General features: G+C 40.9%; 1 protein-coding gene across 1 annotated transcript in view; it reads right to left on the reverse strand.

Moving 5' to 3' along the window:
- Positions 1 to 2,126: 2,126 nt before the first annotated feature.
- MCC (MCC regulator of WNT signaling pathway) overlaps positions 2,127 to 12,839 on the reverse strand; it is a 195,131-nt gene continuing 184,418 nt past the window's right edge. Inside the window, 2 exon segments of the mRNA XM_053932546.1 lie at positions 2,127 to 5,786; positions 6,783 to 6,905. Of these exon segments, the coding sequence (XP_053788521.1) occupies positions 5,606 to 5,786; positions 6,783 to 6,905 (304 nt within the window). The 3' untranslated portion in view covers positions 2,127 to 5,605.

Genomic DNA, 12,839 nt, shown 5'->3' on the forward strand with positions numbered 1-12,839 from the left:
GCATTTATAGCAATAGTGTAGTCAAGAATGGAAGTAGGCTAAATGCTAGTATTTGCACTGTTCTTAATCCCGTATGTAAGCACTGATAGATGCAGTAGTATTTGTGCTGTGTGTGCATTTCACTATTTCATGTAGCTTGTGAACTTAAAAGGAAGTCAACATTAAACAACAATGACATTGGCCATATTCAAGATTGTACCAGAGGAACTCTTCCAGATTGGTAGCAGTACAATAAAACAAAATACTTAGGGTTTGTCTTTCCATTGAAAATGTTAGGTTCAGCAGGACTTAACTTTTTGTACAGATTCAGCTTTACAGAAACCCTTATCTTGAAACTGTTCTCAGCTCTGGCTGCTTTTGGGAAGTCAAAAGTGTCTTCGAGTCCTCCTTCAATTCTTCCAGGAAAAAAAAAAGCTTCCTTTTAAGTAATTGTTAACATTTCACAGAGTACAGAATGTTTAAATTTGGAAAGGTCTCTATGGATTTTACTGAAAACAGAGTATTTTGTAATTTCTAAGCATTTATATTGTTGATCAGAAGGACTAGCTTCTTGTTTCCAGTATGGGTTCAGTGCCTTTAAGAAAATGATTACAGCTCATGGAGCATGAATCATTTTAAAATAAGGCATTCATAGCTTTTTAAGAAAATACATCCTGCAAACACAGTTCTCTATGACACATTTCCAATGGTGAGAAGAACTTTGCAAATTTTTGAAGCATGTTTGATCAAAATTACTAAACTGTGGGGATGAAATTTGTATCTTACTGGTTGGGTACATAATTTTGTTATGCAGAATATGTATGGAAAACCGCATGATTAAGAGCTCTCAGCAAATGCTTCTCACACCAGTAGTTGCATCAGAACTTTACTGTGTTTGCATGGCACTGCGCTATGTTGAAATTTAACTTAATCCCTGAGGAGCAATTTAGCTGGGTTTGCAAGGCACTTTTACCATTAAAAAGCAAAACAGACCACCCCCCCCGAAGGAGGTGTGGCGTTGTTAATTCAGGCAGAATGCTCGATTGGTGTTCATGTCCCAGGATCCGGACTTGGGTATTGCTTCCAACCGATGACACTTTTCAGGGCAGCACTGCATGCCTCACAGAAAACAGGAGCCACTGCTTTGTGGTGTGGCTCAGGCATGAAGAGTTATGTCTTCCTCCTGTTTGTTAAAGCTCAAGAACTCAATCTGTTTTCCTCTGTGTAAATGGCACATCGGTGCTCATTAAGTAGAAAGTTCATTCAGCTAAAGAGTTAAAATCATTACGGATTTTATACAACTTCCATTATGTTCTTTTGAAGGAAGTTTGCATTAGTCAACTCTTCAATTGTATTAAGTAGAATCTGTAACTACCTGTAACATCTACTGTACTGATGATTGTGATTTTGTTTGTTATAAATTGATTCAAAACTGAAGCACACCATTTAGGAGACTATGACTAAGTTAACATTTTCTTCTATATTGTTATTTTTTCCTCTGTAAAATTAAATTACTTTATAAATAAACATACTGAAGTACTGAAGTATGAATATAAGAATTGCTGGTCATTGTGGAATGTGATGCCTCTGCTGCTGGCACAAGTTATTCTTTCACTGCAGAATGTTTACGTGTTGCCTTAAGCCAGCAGTGATTACATCTCCTCTAAGCCAAGAGAGGGAGTATTTTTTAAAGTCAGCTGTAAAGGTGGATGCCATTCAACACAACGGAAAAAAAAAATAAAATGTGTTAGACAAACTGGAGAAAAGAAGTGTGTGAACTTCAATCACTGCTTTTAGAATATTTATGTAGTATTATTTTGTTTTCTTTTTGTTTTGGTCCATATAACTTGTTATTAAAATAACTGGATGTGTGGTAACATTTTCACACTCACCCTTCCATTTCCATAAAGCGTTCACTGAAGATGTAGAGGGTACTGATGTTCTTGAGCCCAGCTAAAACCTATGTCCAGATCTGAGTTTTTAACAACTTTTCATGGCTCTTTTAAGTGAACTTTACTGACAATGTCAAACCATCTCCCTCAGTAACATAGCATGGAGATGAGATATCTTTGTGCCAAGGTGTCTTTAGGCAGTCCCACTCAACAGTAAGGTGACAAGCCATGGTGAAACAGCTCCCAAGGCAAAGAAACAGCATTAGAAATTTATTCAGAATATAAGAACATTTGTAAAATAAGTATTATAAATGCCTCTGTATAAATAAATGCAGTTTTTACAATTCTATATCAAATGAACACAAAATAGCTATTTTACAGCTTGGAAACTAAAAGGTAGCAACACATTTAAAGCTAATTCAGTAAGGTGAAAAGTTTCTAAAGTTACAATGCATGGTGCAGTATGCAGGAGGAGAATACTAATTAAACTAGTAAAGCATGACATGAATGCAAATTTAGTCACATGTGCTTTGCAAAAGCTAACAGTACATTCAAGCTGGTGAAGATTTATACATCACAGAATTTTTTTTAAAAAGTGAATTTTTTCTGAGTACTCTGTGAAATACAAAGTTTCATGCACTCTGGTGACTTCAGAAAACTCAAAAGAAGTCCAGTCATTAATTAATGAATGGACTTAGGTTGACAAGAATCACCTCTTTTTCTTGCTTTTCAAATGTATTATTTCTGCAATAAGCGTTAATAGTTAAGTTGCTGTAACTCACAGTGCACTGCACGCTCAGGTATTTCTGGTGTGCTGGTACTTCAGAGTTGCATAAAAGGAGTTTGAGGTTTTTTTGGCATTTTTTTGTGAAGGTTAGTGCCATTTTAATGGGGTACACTGGAGCTGAAGCTGATTATCACTAATGAACAGTTTTCACAGTAACATCATACCTGTGACCACTTTCCAGTTGATCCTTTCCACTATGCTAACAAATGATGCAGTAGCTGCTTGCTGAGACAAATAAATCAACTGGTGGTCTGGCAAGCTATGGCTACTGCTGAGGCTGGATGGTACCAGTGCTGCTTTTTCATCTACAACCCTTATGGGGAAAAAAATGGGAGTGGTTTACATTTACTGATGATTTATAATTTATTCTAACGCACGTCTAGAGCACAGTTGGCATGGAAGATTTGTGCCAATTGTAGAGAAATAATCAGCAAATTGTCAGGTCTGGAAAAAACACTGAGGCTGCAGCTTTTTATACCTCTGTGTAAGAGTATCTGAATTTTTTTATGGAAGAAACTCTTCTGTGCTGAGGGTGCAGAGGCAACATCTTCCACTGGCCCAGGTTGCCCAGAGGAGTTGTGTCAGCCCCATCCCTGGAATGTCCAAGGCCAGGTTGGATGGGGCTTGGAGCAGGTCCAGTGGAATATGTCCCTGCCCGCAGAAAGGGATTGCAACAAGATGATTTTTAGGGTAGTTTCCAACCTAAACTGTTCTGTAATTCCATTAATCTAAATAGGGGGGAAAAAATGAGCTAAGAGACAGCCCAGTGCAGTATAGTTTCTGTCCTCTCCAGTGAAGGGTATTTCACATGGACATTCTGAGGTGACCTCAAGTCACATGGGTGTTTCAGATGCTGAAAGACAAAAGTGTAACTGCATTTTTGCCACAGCACATGGTGGATACTTTCCTTTGTGATTCTTCAAAACGAGTGCTCAGCTACCGCTGAACCTGATGGCAAACCCCCACCCTCCTGGGCATGAGAAAATTGGGTCAAAAGGGGAAACACCTTAGAGAACTGCTAAGCAAAACCACAAAGACAGAAGAAATCAATGTGCCTCCTCCCTCAAGAGATTCATTTGCAATAATTTCTAGTGACATTATAAATTAAGAAGTGCAATTATTTTGAGAAAGAGGACTGATCAAAACCAGAACATGACTACCTAAAAATTTTGAAATCAGCATTATTTTAATTTGCTGTTGCAATCAACCACATGGGATGCTGGCTTTGTGGATGATGTACTAGACTCGAGAGAAGTCGTAATGACTCTACTACTCTAAGGACAGAAGACAACAGCAGCTACAGTAGTAAGAGATGGAAAACCAACTGCTAAACTTCCAGATGTAACCAAGACTTAACAATAATGCCATATTCTGAACACAAATTCCCACAACTATGTTATCTGACCTAACCCAACAGTAGACAAAAAGAGTCCTCTAAAATATTCCCTTAGTACTAGTAATGAGAGGAATAAATGAGAAAAGTTATCATAATTCTAAATATCCTAGTAAAAAACTTGAGGTGCAACTCAACATATAAAGCAAAAACAATAAACATCTCCTGAAATCAGATTCACTGAAAATCAGCCTGGAAAATGCAAAGCAGAGGCATAACACAGCAGCAGGCTAACACAGTGAATGGACTATAGCTTGGCTTTTTAAAACACACATGAAGATTTTTAACGTACTCCGTCAAAAAAAGAAAAAAAAAGAAAAAGAAAAAAAAAAAAAAAAAAAAAAAAAAAAGTTAATTCTGAATGTAACAGGTGCTATGGCAGACTCCTGTATTTTGACCCCTACAGAAATCAACCTGATCCCCATGATTTGCTTAATGTTCATTAACGTAACAGGACAAAATTTGCACTTCAGTCGGTTTGATAATACAGTAATACATGATTTAAACAAGTGAATGTTAGCAGTAACAAAAACTAACCTAAGAAAGCTGTAAGACTTGACCATTCACATTCGGTTTGTGGCTGGATATCCATACATCTACACATCCATAATTTTGTGCCTATGTATTCAATATTAAACAGGTACATTACTTAAGTACCCCTTTTTGGTCAAAAAAAAGTATAAAAAGAAGACATTCCACCTCTTGATCACAGTAAGCTGTAATAAGCACAACACACATGACAAAAATGGCCCAGCTTCTTAAAGAAAACCTTGGATATAGTGTATATCTCAAGAAAAAACAACTTTTTCTACAAAGTAGTTGCAAACACCATGCAATATAAATACCAGGAGGTCTTCTGTAATTTCTTACTCACCCTTGGCACAGACTGTGTGGCATGGTGAAACCCACAGCCTTTGGCCCTCTTATGCAATGTAAGAATTACACTTTTATCATAATTCTCAGAGATGCAACTATGCTTTCTTGGCTTTTTCCCAAATCAACAGGAGTTTCCCCACCTGACCTGCACTGTGAGCAGCAGAACTGCAAGCAGGGCACAAAGAAAAAGCCAGCCAGGCTGTCATACCCACTCTGCAGCTGCCTGTTTGGTGGTGTAATCACAGCAGCGAGTAGCGAGTCATGAGGGTACAGTATGGACTTGTGTCAGAGAGAGCTCTGGGACTGGGAAAACTTCCACATGACCTCCAAACTACCCAAATGAAAACCTCTTAACATGAATTATTCTGCTGTGTGACACTGTCACCCATGGGCCATTGATAAAATGGAAGAGAAGCTGTATGAATACAGACATAACAACACAGACAATGTACACAATTATAGCATGATAATTCAGGCACTGCCATTTTACATTATGAAACAGTCATTAAGGTTAACACTTTTATTATCCCCATAATACCTCTCTGGGATCCCAGAGAAGGAGCTTTTAAGTTTGTCAGTATTGACAATCAGAGTTTTTAACATTTGAAGCTACCTAAAAGTCAACCTCCAAAAGAAAGAAAGTTGTAATGGCACTAAGCATCCTTTAAAGAGATGCACTTAAAGTGAAGTTTCATTGGTGTGTGGTCTGGAGTTCTCTTCTTCCAGTAAAGCTATTCTTTGTTTGAGCATTCTTACTTGGGTTTCATGTCTCTCCACCATGGCCATCATTTGTGATTCCAGTTTCTTCAGCTTATTTTGATGCTTTTTCTTTGCTTTTTCATAAGCTGCTACCAAGTTGCTGTTAAAAACACAAGGCATACAAGGTAACTTAAACAGGCTTGTTTCAGAGTAAACGCTACAAAAAATCTACCCCAAAGTCCCACCCTCAGGGAACTTCAAAGGCTGGCTACTGATCCCCTTCCCAAAATTTACCAGTGCTTTAAAATGGATTAGATCCAAACCTTTCTGATCCAACCCAGATCAATGCTAATGTCTGTGTATTTCCCGGAAGAAGCACACACCTTTTCCAGTGAACTGGTAAAGAAAAACTAAACATGGTTCAAAGAGGCAGATGGAGGTTGCTGTTGATGACCTCTCATACCACTTCTTATGAGTCAAGATACCGCAGCATCAGATGTGATTTATAAAAACATTGCATGGCCAGAATCTGCTTAGAAAGTTAAGGACTGATTTTGCATTTTTCATTTTAAAAAAGTAAGATTTACGTTCAGAGGACAGCATCTTGTGCTGATTTGCTAGCTGCTGAGTAGCTTCTGTGCCTCCACCTTGACTGGGTTGGAAAGCTTGAGATGGGTGCTGCTTCTCACCACAAAGGCTTTTAAAATTCATTTGTGAGTCAGAGGGCAGCTGCAGTCTACCATATCCAAATACAGTACAAGAAAAATGCCCTGAGTGAGCAACGGAACTTAGGTGTGATTATCCAAGACAGTTTATTAATGAAGAGGTTGGAGCCAAAGAAAAGGGAGCAGTTAAAAACTAAGTAACAGATTCATAAGTTTTTGTTTGTTTGTTTTTTACATTATGCAATCACTAGTAGTAACTCAATTGAGATTAACCTACTTCCCTGCTTTCTGTTCTTAACTCTGTAGTTGTCAGTGGCCTACATGGGAAGTTTATACCTCCCCTTTCTCTAACTATAACCCTGGAGTGTCAACACGTGGACAGAATGTGAGGGTCCCGAAACATCTCATTAAGGTAAGTGGAATATTAATGTTTTGCAAGAACAAAGTGAAAATAAACCAATAGTGCATTCATCTGCAGGTAGATCCTTTACCTGTTTGCCCTTTTAAGGTCATTAACAAATTCTGCAGACTGCTGATGTCTGATTTCACTGCTCTTTGTGAGTCTCTCCAAAGCACTCACTAACTCCTGCACTCTTGCTTTCAGTTTCTTCTCCCTGGATCAGGAGAACAGGAGGTAGAAAACTATTTTCAAAACAGAAATAGTACTTCAGCTTGGAAGTGTATCAACAATTGTCCTGTGCTGGGTTGACATGCTGAAAATATTTTCCTTACTATTACTACGATAATACAAGAGATAGTTCTTACATTAAACTTTTCCAAAGATTGGTATTTATAACATTCACCATTTTAGAATTCAGGATCAGAGAAAGAGCAAACAAAAGAGTAAAATAACTTCTCTGGTATATCATGATGCTGTATGCATTGAATCACACTAAGAAATAAGATACATAAATAGCTAATATAGTTATCCATAATTACTTACCAACTCTGAACCAAAAGCTAAATACATGAAGTGTGACAAAATGGAAATAAGGTATCTTATAACATTTTCACATTACAAGTCTCTCTATGAGGGAAAGAAAAAGTGAACAAGATAGAAGTTCTGGGCAGGAGCAAGCATTACAGCCAGGGGATTAAACTGGATTTAAAAAGCATTTCCCAGGTAATCACATGGCACGAGGCAGGTGCTTCTTCCTGGGGAGCTCCCTGCTCCAGAGCTGATGCCTGATGCCTGCTCAGCCCACTCCTACACAAACACGGGACTGTTCCAGGAGCTCTTCTCTGTGACCCAAACTCTGCACAGATAGCCCAGAGAAAATTTGGAAGGGGGAGAGGGGGAAAGAAGAAAGGGAAAAAAAAAAAAAAAAAAGGTTTTAAGAATGATACGATGATATGGAGAGCTGGGCTCAACGGGGACACAGATTTTGCAGCATCAAATCATCAAATCTGCCATGTGGGAACTTTGTGTGTTTCCATGGAGTCTGTGCTTTGCTGCCTAGAACCACTCTGCAGTGACCCACCTCTCTCTCCTGCTTTGGTGCTGCTACATGAGTACACTTGTTTTCACCTCAATAAAGAGACAACTGCCAGCTCCCATATAAGCCCTTGGAATGGATACCTTGAAGTTTGTGAAAGCTTCCCTATCTCTGCAGAGACCACAGGGATCCTCCTGGAATCCCAGCTCAACAGCCTGCAGTTCCGAATAAGACCTGGATATGGCAGCCTTTTATCACTGGAGAGAGGGACAGCGCCCAGCTCCAGCAGCAACAGAAGGGCTTTCACTAAGTCAGCTGGGAAAATATTCCAAGTTAGAAATCTATCCAAACAGACTCCAGCGCTGGGTTATCAGCCAAATTAAAAAGGATATAAGAGGGCCCTTGTTGATGAAGAATCATCAGTATTCTTTGTACGTCCCTTCATTGAAGGAACACGCCCTCTGCTTTCAAGTAATGCAATCCTTCTCCCTTGCAGTTAGAAGTTCACTGCCATCCATCCCAAATGTAAATTTTAATTTTTATATTCTATCTCAGCAGTCAGAAAGGCTCAGCACAGTCTACAGCCAAAATCTGTTTTGTGCAAAGAAAACAGGAAGAAATAAGAAATAGAGAGCACAAATAAGGAAAGATCAGATGTGGCAGAGGCCAGACCCTAATGCATTTGTGGCACTGCACTACTGATGTGACAGAACAGAGTAAATTGTGACAGAACAGAGTAAAATGTGACTGTAACACAGTAAATTTGTGCTTCTCTGCTCTAATGGTTGCTACATCCAGAGGCTCTGGGGAAGGCTCAGTAGCACCATTTTCAGCATGACAACCTAGTTTGAACAGCAATTCCAGTGGAATAAACAGACACAGTGTTTACATAGGCAAAGGAATCGCAAAATCGTGTGAGGTTGATTTAACATCATGTCCAAGAAAAGGTATCATGGAGGAAACGCTGCACACAGTGCCATGTGAAAGAGCCCTGTAGAGCCACAGTTCACTGCAGCTGAACTGCTTCACACACACCTGTTGAAATAAAAGCTGCGTGGTAAAGAAATACAGTGGAAAGACTTTGAGGACCTTTTCATGCATGGTAAAGTTTGGTTGCTATGGTGATTGTTACCTGATAAAACAATATCACCTTTTGTCTGTTTTTCACTCACACCATTCAACCAGCTCTGTTCAGGCCGAACCCAGCTAAACATCAAGCTGTATTTCTTTATATTTGGTCTAAAACATCCTTGTCTTGCTGCTTGTCAAAGACACAGAGCCAGCAGAGTGGTAAGCACCCTGTTCAAGCTACTTAAACAACTTTCAGAGTTCTGAACCAGGAAACAGTGGGTAATACTTCAAATCTATAGATGACTCAAATTTACACTAGCATCAGTAAAATACATGTATTTCTTTTGGCTTTTCAGGGATGTCTTCAAGTCAGTGAAACAGCACTAGATAATACCTACTCAACCTTAATCTCATGGAAAGCAATTGGTTGTTTGATTGCATGTACCGAAATGTCTCAAAAATCTGAAAAAACCAACACATTAGGATCTACTTTTACACTCTTTTACGATTTTAAAACTGCTTATCTAAATATCTTTGCTTCAAGAGACATTTCAGAGAACAAATCACACCTGAGGAGCCACACACAGCAGCAACAGTAAAGGCAGAGCAAACACCTTGGTTTACTCTGGGAAATGAAGATGCACTGGGTTAATGACTATTACACACTAAAACATGTAAAGTTTTCCCCAGGGTGCTGCATCTTCTGTTTGAGCAGCAGCAGAGAGACCTCAGAGCTGTATGCCACAGGCTCGTAAGAACCCCATGCTTCACAAGGGTGACTCCCCCTGCTTCCCTCAGTTTCTATCACTGACCACCTCCGTTTGGTCAGAAAGAACTGTCCACACTTGTTTCTCTTCAGAACTGATTGCATAGTTAGGCAGTGAATAGGAGCTATACTGAATCCTGAGGTGTTGTCCTAAGGGGATTTCCAGCACCACAGCACTTTGCTGACTGCAGGATGTGAAAAATCAGCCACTACAGGGCTTAATATGTCACAATATTTTCAATATTGCATATGAACCACGTCTCTACAATGAGAACACGTCAAAGCTGCAAACCAGGGATAGAACTGCATTTGATGTGACAGACATATGCAACATCCTACTGATGTAGGCATAGCCTGCTGCTGCCAGTCTTCCAGAGTCCAATGTCTAAACTGCCATGGAAGCAGACATATCAAACTCACACTGCTATTGTGCCCCAGGGGTGTAATATGGACCTCTGTGTATCCCAAGAAAGCACTTATCTCTGTATTTTGATGGGAAGGGGGAAGGAGAAGTGAGTGTTTTTCAGCGAACACAAATTCTGTGAGCTCCTGACTCACACTCTATTGGACTGCAGAAGTCCACAGAGCTCCTTATACCAACAGCTTCTCCTCCAAGTGGCTACTGCAAGCTGGGGCTGCAGAAAACACAGCCACGACACTTCATGTGCACAGAGAAAATGAACAAGTATTCCCAGAAGAGGGAACAAGCCTATGATCGGAGGGCATGGCTCACTTCCAGCACAAGGGCTTTCTGCTGCTGAGAAGTCAGCTGGAGAAATCCCTGACTGCTCCATTTCCAGGGAAAAGCTCAGAATGATTGTATTCACAGCCTACAGCCTACAACATCTGCTAAAAACACTATTTTCAGTGAAATGTCTAGTATGCTGGTAATAAAGGCTTTTGTTTGGTATTTTCACAATCAAAACACTCAGTGGACAGTTTCATAGTGGTTTTCAAGGGCTTTTTGTTTCAGGATGGCTGAATAGGAAGGTGCTAACAGGTGTTCTCTGGTTTCAATGCTACCACTTTGGACAATAGGAAATTCTGTCAGGGCCATAAAGGAAACTGTTTCTGTCAATTTGGCCTCCACACACTGACACCATGTTTGGCACACTGTAATGTAAGCAAGGTCGTGAGCACCTTGTATTTTCCCTCCTAACTAGGCTTTTCCAGACATGTTCAGGTTTCATGTGCTAGAAGTCTTCCCAGATTTTCCTGCTCTTGCTGATTTCACTGAAAATTCCCCAGTGCTGCAAACAAGAAGCTGCTCTTCTCTGGCACGCAGAAAGTTGGTTTTTCTGCCCTTGGCTTGAAGTGCACCCAGCTAACTCCCCTTCTTATGAAAGTAACAGCTACCACCCCTCTGCCCTGGGGTCAAGAACACCACAGCTCTTGCCAAATCTGAAGCAAAAGAGGAACAATGAGGTTTCTCCAAATGAAGAGGTGAGAAACTTTCCCACAGCCAGGCAGAGAACTCTTGTCATCCCTAGGGCACATCTTCTTACTCATCAAAAGAGATCTGCTGTGGGCAGATCCCTTCAAATCCTGGCTCCCCCTGAGGAGTGGGATGACCCGGTTCAGCCCAGCACCTGCCCCTGAGCTCTGCAGGCACAAAGCCCTGACGCAGCAGCACCAGCAGCAGCCAGCCCAGGGGGACAGAATTCCTGGCAGAGCTATCCATGCTGGAAGAGCAGCCCCAGGCCGTGAGGGTGTGGGGAAGGGGAGGGAGGGAAGGCACTTCCTGCACGGTCCATAGCTATCTGCGAGGTCTCTGCTTTGAAGAGAAGGCACACATCTCCCATTCCACACTCCACTCCTACTCCTTCCCTGATATCCTCCTGTTGTAGTGTGCCTGGTACCACCCCTCCCTCCCCTCTCTGACTTTTCCAGTTGAACAGGGTGACACATGATTGCTTTCCTAGGCACCTGACTCCTCTCAGGAGATAACAGCTGGACATTTAAAAGGAATACAGATAAATTCTCTCTTCATCAGCTAACTCTAGCTCTTCATCAGCTAATTCTCTCTTAATTTTTTTCATCTAAACTAACATCTTACAGGCTGGCATGCAGAATCCCCAGGCTAATTTGAATGCACAATGCACGCTTGCCTCACTGGTCTGGCTTGGCCTGCTAAGGGAAACAACCAGAATATAATAAATGTTTTAAAGAGGCAATAAAGCAACACTACACAAATGCCAAGAGAGCTACCCTCTTCAAATGCCATGTCTCCCTGGCTCACCTGCTGAAGCACCACCTGTGCTTGCCAGCTACCTGTGTACAGGAGGCCTTTTCCAATTGCAGAGGTGACAGAGGGTGCTTCAAAAACCACTTTGCTGGTGAAAAATACTGTACTGCTTTTTTTGCTGATTGCCAAGATGCTCAGAACAGATCTCAAAAACTGTAACACAGTACCACAGATGTGTTACACCACCTGCAGTGGGGAGACAGGCCAGGTGTGGTCCTGAAGCAACATACTGGCAGCAAAAAGGGAGAACAAGCCCTGAAGGGAGGCAGCAGCATGCCTGCTACACTCACTGCTCAAACCTCCCACCCAGCTTTGTTAGCCCAGCCTGGAAGCTCTCCAGACCTGGAGCTATTTGGAGCTCTCTGTGATGATTATATCGAAGAGCACAGCAGTTCAGCAGTTCAAATGGTGGTAAGAATGACTTACTCCGTGTCAAAAACGGCAAAAAAGACAAATTATGGTTGTCTGTGAGGCATATGGTAAAAATAGTTACTCAAGGTGCTTTCTAAGGAATCTGTCCCTGCTATCACCATGAGTAATTTCTCTTGTGAGAAGGTTTCTCTTAGTGGGGCTCTCCAGAGGGATTTCCACAGACAGGCCATGCCTTCTGAAACCCCCCTGGAAGCCAAGGGGAAACCACAGCAGGATACTGCACAGTCACAAAGAAGAGACATGTGGATGACTGCAAGCCATACTAGTGTCTGGCTTTCAAATGCTTCAGAGCTTCTTATCTCCTCATTTAATCGATGTGGTAATTGGAGAACAGAAATAAGCAAACACTGACATGACAGAAAGCAGCCAAAGACGCATCAGTAGGTCCAGAACACAAACCTGTCTCTCTCCCCCTACTTTTATCTGCATGTTTATCCTGTACTTTGTTCAAAGAAAAGTCTAAAGAGTAATTTTAAATATGAATGGTTATGATGTGTTTTAGACATTTCTATTTCCATTTCTGAGACAGCCTTACTGTGCTCAGCATAGGCCTGAATTTCAATGATGAAATTTACTGACTGCTGCTATCATGAAACTA

The sequence above is a fragment of the Vidua chalybeata genome, chromosome Z, assembly GCF_026979565.1.
Source record: "Vidua chalybeata isolate OUT-0048 chromosome Z, bVidCha1 merged haplotype, whole genome shotgun sequence".
NCBI classification, from domain to species: Eukaryota; Metazoa; Chordata; class Aves; order Passeriformes; family Viduidae; genus Vidua; species Vidua chalybeata.